General features: G+C 40.3%; 1 protein-coding gene across 10 annotated transcripts in view; it reads right to left on the bottom strand.

The window, feature by feature from the left end:
* Positions 1–21,237, bottom strand: part of STAU1 (staufen double-stranded RNA binding protein 1) — a 47,517-nt gene that overhangs the window by 8,439 nt on the left and 17,841 nt on the right. For 3 of the 10 annotated variants that reach the window (XM_074317187.1, XM_074317183.1, XM_074317181.1), the window contains 4 exons: positions 15,690–15,828; positions 14,576–14,741; positions 5,066–5,164; positions 854–1,084 (listed from right to left, as the gene is read on the bottom strand). In XM_074317187.1, the coding sequence (XP_074173288.1) occupies positions 854–1,084; positions 5,066–5,164; positions 14,576–14,741; positions 15,690–15,790 (597 nt within the window). In that variant the 5' untranslated portion in view covers positions 15,791–15,828. Of the gene's footprint in view, positions 1–853; positions 1,085–5,065; positions 5,165–14,575; positions 14,742–15,689; positions 15,829–17,760; positions 17,918–20,902; positions 21,028–21,237 lie in introns of those variants that run through there. The other 7 variants (XM_074317184.1, XM_074317186.1, XM_074317182.1 and 4 more) reach the window with 5 other exon arrangements.

Raw genomic sequence — 21,237 nt, 5'->3', positions numbered from 1 at the left:
TCCCAAAACTCTGTATTATGAAATGGGTTCCCAGCTTTCTTAACAATGATTCAAAATCCACAAACCATTAAAAAAATACTCAAAAGAATATTAAGCTGACACCACGTGGAAAGAAGACCCTAAGGACCCACAGTGGCCAGTCTCAACACCAAAGAATCCTCACCCACTCTCTGGTAAGGAATGCCTTCCAGGATTTGTTAAGCGAAAAAAGGAAACTGCAAAGTATGCTCACTTTTATATGTACAGCACGCTAACTCGTGCGTAAGAAAAATGTGGATCTTGATACAGCATAAACTATATTGACAATCCTGACTGACATTCATAAACGTGCCCAAATGGACTCCTGTCCCTTCTCTGGGGATGGAGTAATATAATTTCTGAGAGATCCGTTAGCAGGTCTCAAGAATCCAAATGAGCGGGAAGGTGTCCAGTGAAGTGTGCCACTCCCAACGCCTGCTCCCGGACGTCCTTCCTGCCACAAATGTCATTCACATTTGCAATAGCGCAGTGGTCAGTGAGACAGAGGAGACACAGTTAACCACTCCCAGCAGATGGGTGCTGCAGCTGTGATCACAGGGCTGGGAGCACACACTCATCCAGACATGTGTGTGGGTGGGTGTGCGCACGCATGTGCCTGCAGGTACCCCCACTGAACCTGGCTCAGTGTCCTTATCTGCCCAACCTGCAGCTCCCCAGAGACCTACACAAGGTGGCCCCTGTAGGAAGGGTCTCCCAGACCTGGTGTGTGCATGTTAGGTCCTTCCCCTTTCACTGGGGTCAGCAACCAGTTGTCTAAGCTGTCCAATCATCCATGGGCAATGATAATACCCTCTCTATTCGGGAAATTTCTTACCCTGACTATGGGTTTTGTTTTCTTTTTGATTCTGGGCTTCACCCGCTCCACTGTGGGCAGGGGCGGTAACTTCTTCAGCTCCTCAAGAACCGCAATAGCAGCGTTTTTCTTTGAAATCTTCTTGCTCTTCCCTTCACCTTCCCCCACAAACTCGCCAACCGACACCTTGGTGACAAAACTCTTCATGTGGGGTGGGCCACTCTCCCGGGCGACCTGTTTTAGAGGGAAAGACTGAGTGAAAGCATTACAGACACTTATTACGAGCTGTAGGGCACACTGGTAATCACGCTACTTCACATGAAAACATTCATAACGGGGATGAAGGTCAAAACCCATTAAATGAAGGGAGTGTAAATGTCAGCATAAGGAAACAGTGATAATACTGAATATTTTTTCTTCCCTTTCCTCGTATTTTTCCAACTTGTTGATGCTCTTGGCTCTGATGAGTCCCAGACAGTGAGGCATGGAACAGGGGAACATTTTCTACTCCCACCCTCCCATCAGAATGGCTCACATCTCCCCAGGGTCACAGACTGTCCTGAGTGTAGGGTTATCCACTGCAGATGGCAGAAAGGAAGCTGGTCCAGCAAAGCCCAGAAATAATTATGGCACAGAGAGTTCAACTTTAATATTTGCTCTGAGCCTCCAGCAAAGATTGACCTTATTAAACACTGAACGCTATGCAGCTGTAAAAAAGAATAAGAAAACCTCTAAACGCCGAGAGTAACAAAAAGCAAACTGCAGAAGAGTATATAAGGTACCCTAACTTTTGTGTTAAGAAAAGGATTTTACATATATGTATACATATATATAAACCGACACATGTGTTTATATTCTTATTTTTGCAAAAAGAAACACAAGAAGGATAAAGTAGAAACCAATGGAATTAGTTCCCTACAGTATGTGAGAGGGAGAGGGGAGAAAGGAGGTGAGATGACACTTCTGAATGTATCTTTTTGTATAGTTTTGACTTTTGGAACCAGTTTAGTGTTTTACACAGTAAAAATGTAAAAATCAATAAAGATGGGGAAAAACACTAAAATGGAATATGAACAGAAACCTGCGTATTAAAGTGATTACATACTCACACAGAAGAAAAATAAAAATCAAAGCCTACACAAGCCCAGACACCCTTGGAAAGAACTAAGAGGACTTACACTACCAGACTCCAAGACTTCCTCTGAAGTTATAGCCACTATGCCATCGTGGCATTGTGGGAGGGTCAACACAGGGACAATACCACGGGGAGAACGCAGAAATAGACCTGCATATACTGTCCCCTGATTTTTGGCAAATACACCAAACTAATGGTATTGGAGCAACTAGATATCCACGTGGGGAAAAACTGAACCATGATCTTGAACTTAACCACAAACAAAAATTAACTGGAGCTAGAACACAGACCTAAAGGTAAAAGCTAAACACTATAAAGCTTTCAGAAGAAAACGGGAGAAAAATTCATAACAATGATGTTGGCAAAGAGTTCTGGAACACAAAAGGACACCACAAAGACAAAAAACCCAAATTCCTCTAAATTAAAAACTGCAGATTAAAACACATTTAAAAAGTTAAAAAGTGGGGCCTAGAGAATGAGAGAATATTTAAATATATGTATCCGACAAAGGATTTATATCCAGAATATTTAAAGAACTACAAGTCAATAAAATGATAAACTACTCAATTTAAAAAATGTTTGAACAGGTACTTCACAAGATCTCTAAATGACGAGTAAGCATATGAAAAAGTGTGTGTATCACTGCTGTGCTCCCAGGGGGGAATGCAGGCACCTCAGAGTGGCCTTGACTGGCCGACAAAGGCTGAGGCATGCTGGGAAGGGAGGGCCCAGCTTGCAAGGCACCTGCAGACTGGCGTTGGGGTGCCCCCTAGGGCCCTCACATACCACGATTCCAAAATGCCCCGGCCCTGAACAGTGCTTTCCATGTCCTCGGATGAGTCTGCAAATTAAGAGCAGCCGCCCTACGGCTCACTTCAAATCCCCAGCTCCACCCCAGCCCCTCAGCCACCATGTTCACTGTCTACTCACACCACAATCCCGCCACCGACATTTAGAGTCTGAGCTCGGATGCATTTACTGTGATCAAGTCACACTTGCCTCCCAATGACTGTATCAACCAGCACCGTTGCATTTTCCTAACTAAAACTATACATTTTATCAAAAAATCAAGTTGTATACATTTTCCTGAAGAATTGTATGAATGGCCCCTGTCTTATATCAAACACCTAACCCAGTTTCCTATGTGAGAGATTTTACTACCAAAAACTTAGTTTTAGAAAAACACAACTATTCTGTTCACTGAGTCAATAAACATTTCCTGAGCACCCACTATATGCTACGCAATCTTCCAGGTGTAAGAGACAGAACTGTGGGGGGAAAAAATGGAAGCTCTTGCCCAAACTAATAATGTAAGTTAATATGAACCTTTGATATGAGAGTTATTTAATATAAGTACTCATATTAACAAACTCAATGCTATGAGCTGAACACAAATAGTAATGTTTTAAATTATTACTTTGAAGATATTTACCACCAGAGGGCAATCCCACAATTTTTTTATGTGACTACCTGACAAGTTCCCTGCTATGTGATACCTGTTCTTGCACACAATTCTGAAAGACAAATCTGAAACCTAAATGAAAACGAAGTAGGATGGAAGCAATCTGGCCCCCAAATCCCACAGAGCCAACCCTCAAACGGCAATTCCTCATTACAGTTCCGGAAAGTGCTGTGACTCTCAGGTCAGGCGGCAACTAGTGTGAGCAGGTGACAAGCTTCCCAGGGCCCAGCAGTCATCTCTGTAACCCTGACGTGACCCAGGAAGCCAGGCATCTCTGACTCCCACAATCTTGGTACCACTCCCTCCAATCTTTGAAAACCCATCCTCATTCCATACTAATCGCTCAGGAGGAGGAGAGAAGGAAGATTTCCTCCCTTTCCTGCAATGGGTGCACAGGGAAACCTTGTGGCTTCTTGGGGTGAATCTCCCACCTAGTTCCCACCCAACCCCTAGCCCTGTCATTCTGTATGTCCTGTCTCATCGCCTCCCCAATCCCCACACTCCACCCCCAACAGAGGGAGAAAGGCTGGAAGGGATGAAGGGATAGGTAAGAAGGTACCATCCCTAGATGCACCTGGTGCTCAGCACTCCGGAAGGGGAACAGTAGAAACCTGGTCTGGCGGGCCAGGGATGGGTGTGGGAGGACGTGGGATGGCCTGTGATCCGAGTGCAACGCCCCACCCCTACCTATGGCCCGTGGCAGGCAGGTAAACCATCATCATCACTCCACTGGTGGATTAAGGACTGAACTCAGAAGCCAGTTTAAGGTGCTAGCACATAATATAAGAAGGTATATACTGTATGAAAGTCAGGCATGAAATTTGGGGGATCTAACTGCAAAAATGCTACAAAAGTTTATGAACCATTTAAATTGCTTTAAGCAGATGTCCCATTGCAAATTACATTTGCCTAAAGTAACAGTATGTGAGTTTAAAGCTCTTTGGAAGACTAAATATATAGTCTTTATAACTTTGACCAAAGAACTGGCAGACAAATCTGCTTTGTGTGTTAAAACATGACCTAACCAAGCATGGAAATCAAAGGAAAGAATTTGCCAGACTACTAAGGAAATTTCCACAAATGTCTCCCTTACCTGCCTACCGATTTGGACTCACTGTGTCTGAAGGAAACGTGTACTAACGGATCTTATTTTCCATTTTCAACTCACAACTGTTATTGTTTTTAGACCATAAAGTCTCCAATAACAAATGAAGTTACTAAATGGGTGAACTGAACAATGACAAAACCTATGTCCTTTTTAAACTTACTCTGACAAGATTTTTAGGGACTATTTAAGATTCTTAACATTTTGGGGTAAAAGAAGCTTCTGACAGTCTTCTGAAAATAATGGACCCTCCCTAGAAGAATACATATGAACATAAACACAATACTCTTCAGCCCATTTCAGGAGATTCTGACCTACGGAGGCCATCGTGGACCGTCTATAGAGATCCACAGTGGCCCCTAAGTTCACGACTCCTAGAAGAATAGTGCTTTGCTAAATATAAAGTCTGAATCTTAAATGTGAAGGTTCACATATATGGGATTATTCCAATGTTATTTAGGAAAAATGTAAGCCCAGTGATGAATGCCAGCAGTACTGTATAACAGAGTCCTACAAGTAACATAAGCTTACCTCAAAATTCACAGGCAAGTTCCGTTTAAGTGCAATCTCAAACACTTGACTTATTTCAGACTTATTGAGATTTTCTTCTTCTGATTCTCTTCCATTCACCTAAAGGAAGAATAATTGTTTAGTGGTCAACTCTTATTGAAACCATCAACATCTCAGCTGTGATGATAAACCTTAAAAGCACTGAGCCTCGGTTTTATGGATCGAGCGCTAAACCAGTGAACAAGGCCACACGCGTTCCGTGTGTCAGTGAATTTAAAAGGTTAAAGAAAAAAGTCTCCTATCACACACTTGGGTCAGATTGTACCTCATAAATCCACCATAGACAATGCACACATAACAGACTTGTAGGTACGAGTCAGCCTAATCATGGTACAGCAAGATAGCTCGCTGGCTGCTCAGGAAGAGTGACTTCCAAAGCTCCCCTCAAGGACTGGCAAGCCGCACATTTTGGAAAAAATCAAAATATAGACAGGTCTTTGTGGGACAAGGCAAGTTCAAATATAAGTCTCTCCACCTAAGTATGCAGGTTTCTTATCTGGACATAAAGTCTCTGGAAACCACTTTTTTCAAAAGGATGCAGCTGAACAATTATAAAACTGCCAAGGATCTCATCCCAGCTGCTGGCAAAAATTCAAGGTGCAAACTACTAAAGTCTCCTGAACAAAGGCTGGGATTCTATCTTTATAACGAGGTTCATTTATAGTCCTCCAGCCAGGGGCGGGACTGCAGAGGAGAGACCTCTGTGCGTGCAGATAACATAACTGATTCCATGTGCGCTGCAATGATAACAGGAGAAATGAGATAAGCTCGGTAACAGCCAAGTGCCCCAAAACCTGCTTTTTCTCATGTTATTGGGACTCTTTAATCAAAAAATTTCTAAAATCCTATTTCCAAGATTAGAACTGCCTGACAGTGTGTACAGGACTATCCAGAATTTTAACTGTTGTGCATTTCCTTGCGTTTATCAGGTAGATTCTATACCTACACTGGACCATTATTTCAAGCTGTAACTAAAAGAAATAAAACTTGAAGTTTAAAAAAAAAACACATTAATATAATCAAGAATATAATCTTGTACAAGTACATTGATCCCAGACACTATTTGTAACTCCGTCTCTCCTTTCTATGATGCTAATGTCTTCTTTCCAATCTGATTTCACTTCACTCTCTGCCTGGTCAAAATTATTTGCATAACATTTCTGGTGGTTTATTAAGCTAAACACACTTTTATTCTTGTTGTTTAAGTCCTAAGGAGAAAAAGGGCCTGCCTTTTATGGGTGAATCCTTAAAGCCAGAAATCTTCAAGCAAGGTGCATTATGAGGCTTGGGTTCCACAGAGGTTTTGTTTGAAATTTAGTTGTTAAATACATTTTAAACTTAAAAAAAAAAAAAAATTACCGATTTTTAAAAGTATGTTCAACAAATGGTGCTGGGAAACCCAGATATTCATACACACAAAAATGAAGTTGGACTCTTACCTTACACCCTATACAAAAATGAACTCAAAATGGATCAAAGACCTAAACATAATGGCTAAAATTATAAAACTCTTAGAAAACATTGGGGAAAATTCACGACACCGGATTTGACAATGATTTCTTGGATATAACACCAAAAGCACAGGCAATAAAAGAAAAAAAATAAACTGGACTTCATCAAAACTTAAAACTTTTGTGCATCAAAGGACACTATCAAGAGAATAAAGACAACCCACAGAATGGGAGAAAATAGTTGCAAATTATGTCTGATAAAGAATTAACATCCAGAATATAAACAGAACTCCTACAACTCAATAACAACGAACAACCCAATTCAAAAATGGGGACAGGATTTTAAATAGACATGTCTCTAAAGAAAATATACAAATGGCCAAGCAGCACATGAAACCATGCTCAACACCACTGATCATTAGGGAACGCAAATCAAAACCACAATGCTACCACCTCCCTCCCACAAGAATGGCCACAGAAAATAACAAGTGTTGGTGAGGATGTGGAGAAACTACAACCCCTGTAGGTTGCTGGTGAGAATGTATAATGTTGCTACCTCTTGTGGAAAAGTTTGGTGGTTCCTCAAAAAGTTAAATACAGAGTTACAATATGATCCAGCAATTCCACTTCTAGACATATACTCAAAAGAATAAAGTAAGGACTCAAACACATACTTGTACACCAATGTTCACAGCAGCGTTATTCACAATGGCTGAAGGGTGGAAACAACCCAAACATCCATCAACAGATGAACGGGTAAGTAAAATGTGGAATATCCATACAATGAAATATTATTCAGCTTTAAAAAGGAATGAAATTCTGAAACATGATACAACATGAATGAACCTTGAAAACAAGATAAATGAAATAAGCCAAACACAAAAGACAAATATCCACTTATCTGAGGTGTCTAGAATAGGCAAGTGCATAGAGATACAGAAGCAGAATACAGGTTACCAGGGGGTGGGGGTTGGGAGCAAGGGGAATTATTTAATGGGTACAGAATTTCTATGTGGGATGATGAAAAGTTCTGAAAATGGACAGTGATGATAACTGTACAACATTGAGAACAGACTTAATGCCACAGAACTATATACACTTAAAATTGGTTAAAATGGTAACCTTTATGCTATGTGTATTTTATCTTAATGTTTTTTAAAGCAAAAAAAATGTGCTTCACACCAAATATTAACACACGAGAGACTGTCAATACGTTAACTTGTGCTGACAGGTTAACCCATTTTTGTGCACAGCAAGGTTTTTTGACAGCTGTTCATCTGAAGAGTATCCAGAGATTTTTTTAAATAAATGAGCTTTAAAAAAAAAAAGTCCACTCTCATGCTAAGTAATTGTGTCAATGAGAATGTCTTCCTTATGTGCAACCAGAACAAAATTTGGAAATAAACTAGATGCTGAAGCTGATATAAGACATCAAATGCCATGCATGTACCCCAATTTTCAAATTTTTTTGTTCATTATACCAGCCCAATTAAACTTTTACTTTTAATTATGATCTACTTTAAAGTACAGATAGTAATGTAACAGGCAACTGTGCTGGATTTAACAAATGTCAACATTAAGTACTATTGACATTAAATTTTGTTTCTTTTTTAAGGAACAGGACGGAGCCCTCCTCACTCTACTTCCCATGGCAGAGTTAACCACTACTCTAAAATGAGACTGTATCTTTCCCAGCCATGTTTTTTTTAACAGACGAAAACAATATATTCTGTGTTGTGAAAATTCACAAATTAAGTGATTGCTTTAATAAATATTATAAAATTCAAGCTTTTAAGTCTACACTAATGAGATGCTACGTTTCTGCTTTATATATTGAGGTTCCACATAAGTCTGATAGGAAACAATGGCCTACTGCTAAATTCTAAATTCTAAGCCAGTGGCTCTCAACCACAGCTAGCTCATTAGAATCACTTGGGAGCTTTACCAACACAGATGCCAGAGTCCCACTCCAGACAACTGAACTCAAATTTTCGCAGGTTGGGCCTGGGTACCCCTTTTATTTATAGTATTTTTTTTTTTAAGTCCCCAGGTGATTTTACTAGCAACCAGAGTTGAGATTCACTGCTCTAAGCCATTGCTTCCAAAGGAATTTCAAGAGGGACAAAGCAGCCAGTAAAATAAAAAAGCAAAACAGGAAACAAAGATATACATTTACTTGGAATTGAGAGTATGTTGCTCTTTTACATAAATAATTTTGATATTATCTGGATTGGACAAAATGTTGCAATGGGGGAAGCAGCAAATGACTCAAAACAAATTCACAAATACCATTCCCAGTAAGATGGGGAAAGTGTAGTAGGCCCTTAGTCTTACCTTCATGAAGTGGGAATTACTGTTAACATCAATCCCATAGTATGGTTCAGCAATAAAATCTAGGCAATATTAAGAGAAGAAAAACACACTCTGAACCACGCTTAACCCTCAGTATGCCGGGAAAAAACAGTCATCACCACTGATCATCTGGCTCCAACAGACGCTTCTTGTTTTTCTACGTTTCAAGGCATTTACAAATAATATACAGAATAAAGGATAACAAAAAGCATTTCATTAGAGATTTTAATAAGAACATAAAATAGCAAACCCAAGCTTTTAGTCCAGGTTTGTAGTGTGGAAGGCATATATATGCACCTGAAACGGGCAAGGTGCTTTAAATGCAGCTAAGCTAACTGCTCATCAGCTGGCAGCCTGAACCTGGAGCACAGCCCACTTGTAACGATGCAAGATTTCAAATCCATCTTCAATAGGTCCTAGCTTTTCGTGACTCTGATTCTTCTGCTATTGTCAAAACACACTACTTTTGAACCTGACTCATAATTTTGTTAAAGAGAGAACAGCCATCTTCTTTGTTCCATAAAACAGAATGCTTTCATTTTTAGATTTATAACCCCCCAAAGAAGGACCAATCTAACCACTTTTTTCATTGTTATATCATCTATCACCTTTCCTTCCAATCACCTTTGCACATATGCCTCCTTTTGCATTTGCCCACTTATTTTGTGGACAACAGGTGACAAGAAATAAATTCTGGTGGCCCAACATCATAAAAGATGAAAGAATGTTGTCACACATACTTTTTTAAAAAATCAAAACAGGATGGTCTGGGTTCATGTTGAAAAATATTGTGTGATGAAGTCCCTCCTGTTGAGTGACCAGAAGAGAAGACACTTCCTTTTCGTACCATAGAAATACATTACTCACTAGCTGATTCCTGAGTTTGAGAAAATTTATGTAAGGTTATCACCTGAAGACTCACCTTCTGAGACTTTACTTAAACACTCAATCTCACCATCCCCACCAGTCTACAGTGCTGCTACCTGTCTCCTTGCATTCATCTTCTGATTTGTCTAATCACAGAAATGTCTTCCTCTGTCAATTCTCTTCTCTTTGCCAGTACAGATGGAAAAAGAAAAATTCTGAATTCTCACCTGGGTTCAAGGAAAGCTAAATACAGTAGAGTAAAAAGATGGTGGCTCTAGCCTTCTTTTGTATCTTCTTGAAAGAATGTAGTACATTAGGCAATACAGTAAGAGCATTAAAGGACGATGCAATAATAACAATTATTTTACTACTGTATCATCCACCTCGGGATTTCATCCTTCTTCCATTTTCTCATTATTTTAGTCTTGCTTAGTATATTTGGGAATATATGAGTAGTACTGAAATGGTATGTAGCATGACAAACAGCAAAAATATTTCAAAACACAGAAAAATTAAGATTCCATAATGGAAAGATTTATGAAAGGGTTCAAAGGACCAATATGATCGTTGTAAGACAGAATGAGTTTTATTCTATTTGAAAAAGTATGTTTTCTCTTTGTTCTTCATAAGACCTTTAAAAAAAGAGTAAAAGTCATGCAATGTAAATCCCTTCAGAATTTGGAAAACAAGGCTCAAAAACGAAAATTGAGCCCAGTGGACCCTGACTGTATAATGAGGATTAAGGTTTCCAATTTCAGTTTTAATTCTACCTAAATATGTCCCTGGCCCACGTGAAGATAAGGAGCTGCATTTATTTATTTTTACAAAAGTATTTTTTTAAAAAAAACTTCCAACAGTACAATTTTGAAGTCAGTCTTCTACCACTACCACCAAGAGAAAACTACTTTAAAAGTCTGATATAACCTTCCAGATAGAAACTATGCACAATCAAACACACACACACACACACACACTCACGGCGCTTTTGTTTCCTTAAACAGAACCAGGATCACACTATACATAGAATTAATAGCTCTGAATCTTGAACTCCCCCTCCCCCAACCAACAGATTACGGGCCTCCTTCCAGGCCCACGTACACAGACTCACCACACTCGGGTACTCCCTTCGATAAAGGTATCCGTTTATTAAACCATTTCCCTACTGATACATTACAGATACTGTAGCTATGACCGTCTTATCCGAACAGCTCAGACACTGAATACATCATCCTTTATTAGCGCAAACCTTAGATTAAAAACAAAATAAAAGCGCTTTCCCAACTCAAGACCTTTGCACAATCTTCTCCCTCGGCTGGGAATGTACTTCCCTCCTCTGCTCTTTTGCTCATCTTTAGTCTCAGCTAAGCGACTTCCTCAGAGGACTTCTCTGAATACACCATTACTCCACTCTAAACAAGACATTTTATGCTCATATAACACTTGCTACTTTTCCATCCTAGCACTCACTGCACTTTTTGATGATACTCATGTTACGATCTGTCAGCTCCATTAAGCTGAGCTCCACAGGGAGAGGGCCTGGTATAAGGCCTGTCATCAAGCGACCAGACTATACCAGCCTTGTAGACAGAAACTGCTGTCTTTACTGGCTATGTTCTAGAGAGGATGAATTCAGCCACCACACAATCACATGCTCTACAATTTTCAACAGCAGAAATGACAATTTGTTTAAAAGGACAATTTCCAATGCTGGTAGGCCGTGGGCAAACAGGCTGCTCACGCCCTGCTGGCAGAAGTCTAAGATGGTACCACCTTCCTGGTGGGGAACTTGGCCACCTACATGGGGGTGCAATTCTACTTCTAGGGCTGAAGCCCACAAAAATAGCCAGAGACATACACAAAGATTTAACTACATCAATGTTCTTCATTACGTATTTTATTAACAGGAAAAATTGCGAACAACCTAAATAACCAAGCCTCTGTTGAAAAGACAGACTGGTACGTGCATACAATGGAGCACCCTGCAGCCATTAAAAACTGTGTAGCTACATGGTGGATTTGAGTCCTCCATGGAACTGTAAGGAAACGGCACGAGAACATATTAATGATAAGCACTTCAGTGAAAAAGGGTGGTTTCCATACAATACCATCCCATTTCTGTGAAGTTACTTCTAAATGCACTGACATCCATCAAAATGTTTATATAGTGATTATTTACAAGTGGCAATTTATAAACCATTTGTTTTTACTTGTTTTTGAATTTTAAAATTTGTATAGTTCGTATGCATTACTTGTAAGAAAAAAAAATTAAAGTTATCTTTTGAAAATGTCTCTCTTTACCCTCTCCTACCCACCTACCAGGGGACCTGGTAAGTCAGGGGCAGCTTGTTTAGGCTGAAGGCCAAGTGTTTCGTGTCTGACTCCAAAGAAAATGTCTTATCCTAGCTGATGATTCTCGCTTCTGAGCACTGGTTAAGGTCAGTCTTTGAGCCATTTCTGAAGGGCACTGTCTCTGCTTCAAACTATGCAGAACTAGAAAAGGGGCAAAAAGGAGGCAACAATGGCACAGGTGGATCTGAGCATTATTCCTGGCAAATCTCCCTACACACCTAACATGAGCCCAGGAGAACCTGCCTACTGCGGCCTCCGCCCCGCGGGCCTGAGACCGTGTGTACTGCGGGCCGCAGGCCTGAGCCAACCTCCGAGACACCAACAGCACTTTCCCTTTCTAGCAGTACTGTGAGAACTTCCAAGGAGAACTCAATGTGGAGAAAACTGCCTGGGAAGCACTGATAACACTCAGGGCTTGTGGTTCCCAAACCCTTACCATGCGTTAGGAGTACTCCAAGAGTACATTAAAAAGAAAAAGAGGCTCCTGGTCTTACCCTAGACCCACTGTACTAGAATTGTGTGAGCTGGGCCAAGGGATTTTTTGTTTTTTTAATTTCTCAAGTGATTCTGAAGCAGAAAACCCACAAACCAGTGTTCAGTGATCTTTCACCACCTGCTGGCTAGAAGGAACTGAGAAATATCTACTCCACCAACTTTAATTCGATTAGCACCAAAGTCAGGTAGGAAAATGAAAACCCTCCAAAATAACTCAGATTACACCACCTCTTGGTGTTTTATCAAATCTCACCCCAGAGAAGCCCATCCTTTTAACTTCACTACATTCTCCTCTTCTAAGTTACAGTCCGCTCTTTTTAATCTGGTCCTCAGTGGACCCTGGAAACACATTGTCTCTGTTAAAATGTGTGATGACACTGGGAGATGGAAATGCACTGTAACAACACAAAGACAAAATCCTCCTGTGCGGCCAGCCCTGACGCCACAGAGCACCGTCCGAGCTGGAGGACCTTGGGGGGCAACTGAACACAGTGGACCTCAGCAAGCACCTGACAAGGTCCCCATGCGGGCACACCTATCACACCAAGGTTGTGTGCAAGATCTTCTTGTTCTTTGTGAACTTGATTCTTGAGGAAAAATAAATGCTTTGCAGAGACAGTTTTAGGTGGCATTTCATGCCATGATGCAACAGAATCATGAAATCTCAAGGTTTTCTATTTAGTGGGTTTCTTCTGGACCTGTGGTGTTAACACGTTGCGTACGGCGGGGTTTAAATCCCTCGTGAAGAGTCTCGTGATCCGTACGCAACGTGTTAAGATTCTACCTTACCAGAGATATTCACTAATGCTCTGGCCCCTCAATGGCATGGAGTCACTGATTAGCTAAGACCCATATTCCTATTTAATCACAAAGAGTTCCAGTCCTTTCCTATTGTGGTAGTTTTAAAACACGACCCCCAAATTCTCTGATACTCCTCTCATCCAGAAGTGGGGTTCTCAATACTGTGAATGTATGAAAAGCCACTGAATTGTAGATTTAGAATGGTTAAAATTGTGAATTTATATTATGTGAATTTTACCTGAATGTTTTAAAAAGTGCGATTCTCTATCTCTTCCTTTTGAATCTGGCCTCTGTGCCTACTTGACTCTGAGAATACGGGAGAAGTCATGTGCTGATTTCTGGGCCCGGGGCTTAGGAAACAGGCAGCTGCTTCCATTTCCTGTCTTTAGGATGCTCCCTCTTGGAACCCAGCCATCATACCGTGAGGACGTGTCAGCAGTCCTTGCACAGGTTAACTAAGGAAGAGAGGAACTGAGGTCCCTGGGCCGGAGCCCCCACTTAGCTCAGAGCCAACAGCCAACAACAGCTTACCAGCTGTGTGAGGGAGCCGTCTTGAAAGCGGATCCTCCCGCCCCTGCAGAGCGGCCTCAGCCAAAGCCATGTGGAACAGAGACAAGCTCTCCCCCAGCCAAGCCCTGCCTAAACTGCAGATTTGTGAACAAAATAAATGCCTGCAGGTGTTGAAGCCACTAAATTTTGTGATGGTTTGTTATGCACAATAGAGAACTGGCATTTTAATATTATAAAGGAAGAGTGGCTGGTCAAGAATGGCTTCAGAAAATTCTGGAACCTGGTAGCATAAATCACAGCAGATTCTGATAAGCATGACCTTTAGCACCAAAAAATTCATCCGTGTATGTTCTTCACAACTCAACTGAGTCACAAGTTTTCTATAATAACATGTTCACTCAAAACTATGCCATAGAATGAAAAAGAAGGCATCTGACTTTCTTGCTAAGAATTTTTTTCTTTTTTAAAGGGGGAGAAAAAAGGCCAGAAAGCTACAGGGGCAAAATCTTGTAGTTACCAAATAACAAAAATGATGGGCAGCTCTCAATGCATCTTCTTAGAAAAAGTAACTTGAGATGATGTCTTTCATGCCACCCTCCTGCTCTGCCCAAAGCGTTAAGGAGCTTCAACTCTGTTCTCTCCTTACCTCCAGCCTCTCAGGCGGGGGCTCATTCTGCAGGATCCTCAAAGCTTTCGCAGCAGCATCGTGTTTCGCGGCCTGTCTCGTCTTTCCTTTCCCGTTAAATTGCTGTCCTCCCACAGAAAGTTCAACTTGATAGAGTAAGGGTGGCACTGGAAATGGGTAAAAGTACCTAAAAATAAAACGGGACGAGGAAAACAGTCTCAGGTTGTTAAGTCACCCATACATTCTCTGGCAAATTCCAGGTATTTCCTGCATCATGGGTCCTTAAACTGCATTAGTGTTTGCTTGCCAATGATGAACCCTCAACAGTATATCCAGAGACTTCATAAATTTACTCTGGATTAGAATTGCCACACACAGTCTTTACAAAATCTAAAATGGATCAGGCTGTAGCTGAGACAGAAAACAACTTGCTCTACTTTCTCATATCTGAGATTCACACTTGTGTGTCTCCAGAAAAGACTGGAAATTTGTAAATGGAAGACTTTTAGAAAGGGCCCTCATTTCTGGAAATCCCAACAGCCTGTAGCCTGGTAGAAGTTGGTTTCTTCCATTTCAGAGTTTGTATTTTTAAACTGGTTTTGCCCACCACCCACCCTTCCAAGTAGAGCAGGGAAATGAAGACTTCCATTTGGATCATCAAATATCCGTTAATGTCTTATGACTGAGTGCAGGAGGTTTTTAACACATGGCATTTTCAGGTTTCAATTAATATTTTACTGCACCTGTACGCCAAGGCTATTTACAAAGCACGTTCAATTCGAATGTCAGAAAGTACCCAGTAAATAATAATCAGGAAATCTATGAACGCTGAGAATCATGGTGTTAGGGCAATCGCGTTCGAATATGACTCAGTTACACAAAGCAGTTCCAAGGGCGATCTTTCTTTAACCAGATTGCTTGGGAGCGCAAGCCACACTGCTGGTGAGGAACATGCTGAGGCCCTTTCCAGTGACAGGAGAAAAAAACAGCATCAAGATACATTCCAAAGACACCAACACAATGAAGGGGCAGGCCAAAGATGACCAGATCATCCCGTGCTCCACGACCTACACATGTCAGCATTCTATGCAAAAGATCGGGTATACTTTCACCTGTATTTAAAACACACACATACCTTGGCGGATAAGCACCTCCTCTCATGTTGTAGTTATAGGTGGACTGCATCCGAGAGTAAGGGTCAACAGGCTTATACATTGGTTTCTTCCCAAGTTTCATGCACAGTGCATTGAGCTCTACAGTAGGGGTTATGCTGTCTGCAACACAGAATTAGCACAAAGAACTGTTTTTTTCTCTGACATAGGAATGACAGTCACTAAAATCAGAAAGAATAACATGCTTTCTACTAATTGGATTCATGATGCACTTCACTGCTAGGCAGCAGGTCAGGAAATCCAAGAATCTGCTGTGATTTCTAGATATTAATACACAGTCAACTGCACAAAATATACTGTAAGGGCTATTAGAGGGAGCAACAACTTAACATGAGATGTTATCAGTGCAAGCCATATATTCCAGTTGTCAGAAGTAAGTTCCAATACTTATCAACTTCCATGATTAAAAAATCCCAGGTGACTATCCAAATCATTTTGTCATTTGTGAGTATTTAACCTATATAACACTGGTTGTACTGACTTACTGGGTTATCGGCTTACACTTAGAAGTATATCTGTACACATTATTTCATAGAACAATGCATTTATTAAGTACTAACTGAATGCAAAGCACTGTGCTAAGCTTGAGGGACACAATTCTTGCCCCACAGGAGCTCACAGAACACAACATACATACTCAACGAACTACAACACAAGATGTGCTATAAGGACAGGTGTAGAATCACTGAGAAAAAGGCAGGTAAATTCTACATGGAGAGGTCAGATGAGGCACACAAAATATTCAGGTATTTCAATTCCCAATATTTAAAATGGAATTTGACCTGTGGTGATAATACTTGTTAGGAAAATGAGTTGTTTCCACATACAACAGGAGCAAGTATATCTTTGGTTATTTCAGAATCATCAACTTTAGAAAACAGACGCTATTAATTTTCCAATTTTCTTTTTCTAAGTTCGTCCAATTCATAAACCTTTAAAGACCATTTAAAAAGAAAACCAGCCTGGAAAGATTAGTGTCAGTGCACAATCACATTTAAAAACAGCACTTCCATATCAAACACAGAACAACACTAGCAATGGCAAAGTTTGATTTAAATGCACACGAAAATCGACTTTAAAATGCCTCTTTAGGATGTATGTAAAGGAAAATAAAAATGACTTGATTCTGTATTATACTTGGTCTGACTAAATTTAGTGCATGAATCAAATTTATAATAATATCTTTGGGTCTGCAAAATCAGAGGGTCACATGAGTAATCAACCCCTCTTACCTAACATCAGAATTATATTTTTTACAGAATTCACATAGTTGCATTTTAAGTATAACCTGAATCATTTTAAGAGCAAGTCTGACTCATCAAATTTATCTGCAGTAGAGAATGAGTCTGAAGACAGAATACCACAAAGAAATCAAAAGCAACAAGAAAGGTGTGAGCGAGGTCTTCCCGGATTCATTGCTGCGTACAAAAGGCCTGGGATACTTCACGTACTTGAGGGGTAAGTGCTAAAATAGTCACTCCTACCCACGGCCGCCAGGTCAGTGGTTCCTAACCTTTCACCAGACACTCTTCTTTATTAGTATTCTCCTGCTTGGTTCCTTGTTTGAAGAGACATTATCTGATTTGTATTTAAGTAATAAATATTTAAGTTATTTTCTCATTCTTTTTAAAGATCAGGAGATGACAATCAGGGTTTCTGATCAGCATGTTATAACTGATATTACCACACTGAGTTGAAATGATTCTAGCTAAAACCTACATTCTTGGCAATCTGTATAACCTTATCAAGGGAAAGAAAAGTATTTTCATTAACCTTTTCTGAAATTTTAGAAATCGTTTCATGACAGCTCCCCCCGCCCCCCCAACTCCCATGACCGCCTCTCCAGGTCGTCAGGAATCAAGGGACCATCGGTTGGGAACCACTGCTTTAGAGTAAGGATAGTATTTGCCACTGGTAGTGCAGAATCTGTGCTTTCAAAATCACCAAGTTAGTTACGAAAGAATTCATATACATACTAAATGGTACCTCTAGACACACTTTTGAAAGGAACCTGTCTTGGCCCACGCATAATACCTGGATTCCTTCCTTCGCTACGAAAAGGGCGGGCTATGGGTTTGGGAAATTTTGTTCCTTCCAAAGCTTTGGCAGCAGCTGTGTGCTGGGCTTTTTTAATACTAGTTCCTTCAGCTTCCCAGTGCTGATCTCCAAGTGTTAGCTGTACTGTAAACACCTACAAATGAAAATTGTGAGCTCTCAATTCATGAAACCTGATGGTAACTGTAATAGGTCACGTGGCCCTTGAACATTTTTCATGGTCATGATTTAAAAGGCCTGATCATTATATTGGTAATTTATCCCTTCACCCCCTTTTTTATTGTTTTTATAAACACAAAAAGATATATAGATGATAGACAGATAGATAAATAGATAGATCACTGACTAGCAATGCACAGCACTCCATGAAAAAAAACTATGCTTTGAAAGATGGGGGTAAATATAGAGATTTAAAAACGTTTTCTTATACATTAAAATATTAGACACTGATTATTTGGAAGCCAGCCAAATAAAAATTGTCTTCCAATTATTTCTCATGGAAGAAATTTAGCAAACTTGATTTAGACACACAGTAGTATTTCACACAAATTAAGATAATATTTGTTTTGATGTTATAATGTGTTTGTGGACGCGGCTGAATACGCAACCCCAGTAGGACAAAAACTTGAATAAGTTTGGGAATGTCAGCCAGGTTCTAAAACGTTGCCTTTCACTTCCCTAAGACTGCACTATTCGTACACTGCCTCCACTTTCAGAAGGAAATCAGATCCACAGCAAGAAAAGATCTAAAAAACGTTTCTGAACTCAAATCTAAGGAAGCATCCAAAACAGCAAATTTTGTCCTCAACAAATACCGGCGATGGAAAGCCTCTTTTTTCCTTTTTAAAAGGTAACTCCACTCAATTCATAAAATTAGGTTATATTAATCCTATCAGTATGGAATTAAGACTCTTGTCAGAAAACAATGACCCATCCAGCACAGTGATTCCTTCACTGTGGCGTGCATCTGAAGAATCACCTAGGAAGCTTGGTAAAATACACACGCCCAGGGTTTCTGATTGAACAGCACAAAAAACACCCACACATGCATAATTTTCATAAGCTCCCAAAGTGGTCTCCAAAGTTTGAGACTCACTACTTTGGAGCTTTTATTTTTCTGATTTTCTTTATCACTGACTATCACTGCATTTCCTTTAAAATAATTTACGTCAGAAATGTTGATTTCAGGTATGTCCAGGTCATTTCAGTTTGGTGCCTAAAAGGATAAGGGTGACCTGCCTTCATAGCTGGATTTTTCTTGTAGGTCTTAACTTCAGGATTCCCTCAGTGCACAGCTTCCACTAAAGGGGAAAACGTGCAGACTCCTTCATCCCCCCTGAAACACTAGGGGTCTCCTTTACTTATGCTGCAGTTCACAAGGTTACTCACTTAACCACCAACAGCATGAACTCAAAACCCTAGCCGGACTGAGAAGTCAGAAAGCAGAAGCCTGCAACGCTGTGCAAACCCTGGGTCATGTTCAGGATCCTTTCATTGAAAGACACTGAAGGGGGAAATGCTAGGAAACAAAATTAAGAGTTAATTTCATTGAGAGTCTTGCCTTTCTCCAGGACTTGCCCGTCCGGCACTGCTGTCACTCGTCCGCCTTCTGTGCAGAGGACTGGTAGCGAGGCTAGAGTCTTGCTTTGGATAGAATTAAAAGTCCCCCAGACCTCGGACTTTTTAAATACTCTTAACAGTCATCTAGATGGGAGTAACTTCTCCTCTTTGAATGACTTGTTGAAAAAATGCAGTTATAGATGGAACACACAGCCAAACTACCTCAAGTACTACAAGTTCAAGTGAGAAAGTATGTATTTTTAAAACGCCAGAACAGGTAATGAAGGGAATCCCAAAGTTAAGGTCTGCAAAAAAAAATCCTGTAGAAGAAACAGAATAGTTATAGAAAAATGTCTAATTGCCTTTTAAAAGTAAAGAAACATTTCAATTATGCTTTGTAATGTTAAAAGTAGCTTCACGTGAATGGGAAATTTGTTTTTCTTAAATGCATAATTGCTTAATAATAATAGCTACCACTTCTCAAGCAGGTACTAAATGCCAGACATGTGCTCCCCACTTTAACATATATTCTTCTCATTTCATTTTAATAGACCTATTTGGTGGGTATTATTATCCTCATTTTACAGATGAGGAAACTGAGGTTCAAAAAAAGGTAGCAACCTGCCCAAGGTCATACAGCTAGTAAGAAGCTAGGATTCCAACCCAGACCTGTCTGACTCCAAAGGCCACTCACCTAACTCAGCTATGCTCTGGTGCCTATTTATGATAGCTACTGATGTTACTTTTAGTCAAATGAAAAGAGAAACTTGGTATTATTCAAGGCCTGAGGTTTCCATGTCAAGAAAAATGAGGTATAAAGAGACATCCTTAATTATACCATGTTACTGCAAGGCTAGGGTCAGAAACAGGAGGCCGAATCCTTCTCTCACATACTATATCCTCTCATACTACAGCTACAAAAGATAAAGCCAGATATACAAATATTTAAGTTCTAAGATGTACATTAACACCGCTAACAAGCAAGCTTAAAAGACTGAATTTCTGAATAACAAACAGTAAAAATTCAAATTACAGTCAGTCTTTCATTCTCTAAGATGAGGGGAATGATAACTGACATCAGAGACAATCCAAAATATTCCCTTCGAAACTGCGTTCTACCTCTCATCTTCAAACCCTTTACCTGACTACTAACAAGTGGCAAAAGTGATTTCCCACTCACCCCTCTCCCTGCCCAGCCTTGGGTGTACATGCAAACGATCAGAAAAGGAGCCAGAGGTGGGCTGCAGCCAGGAGGCCCAGAGCCTGGAAAACTCACAGGAAATCATTTACAGGTGTTTGGGAAATGTCCCTAAACCACCACAGACTAATTAGAGTTTCAAAATCCAAGTATCCCAAACGAAGCATATCTTTGATTTGACCCCACTTTACAAGGATGAGAAAAGAAGCAACTTGCCCAAAATCCATACTTTTCGCATCTCAACTTCCACAATCTCAGCAGTTTGACAATTCGTATTTTGAATCACAGAACCACTTGCAATAGTATAAAAAGAAAACATTCCTGGTGGGTTATAAGTGCACAAGCAGTATGGACAATATTTACCTTACAGTGAGCTGGACCTTGCTCACGCAAAAGCTTATACTCAGGCTGAATCTTGTTGAAACGGGCTAACTCATTCACAAGACACATTGGGGTTTTCTCTTTGGGGTATGCCATGTTAGAAGGAACTGAAAAATAACGTAAGAGCATTGAAATCAACTAGCAGTATATAGGCTGCTGCTCTCCCAGGGATATGACAAAAGAGGGAAAAATTGAAGGTCGAAGGATTTAGAGCAGCAATAATGCAAAACTGCAAACCACAGTGGGGGCACACGCCTGAAGACAGCTGGGATCTTTTCTGAACCAGTTGAGTCCAGGTAACCTAGGAGAGGGTGTCC

Source organism: Rhinolophus sinicus, linkage group LG13, assembly GCF_036562045.2.
Source record: "Rhinolophus sinicus isolate RSC01 linkage group LG13, ASM3656204v1, whole genome shotgun sequence".
Lineage (NCBI taxonomy): Eukaryota > Metazoa > Chordata > Mammalia > Chiroptera > Rhinolophidae > Rhinolophus > Rhinolophus sinicus.
This window is presented reverse-complemented; position numbering and strand designations above follow the sequence as displayed.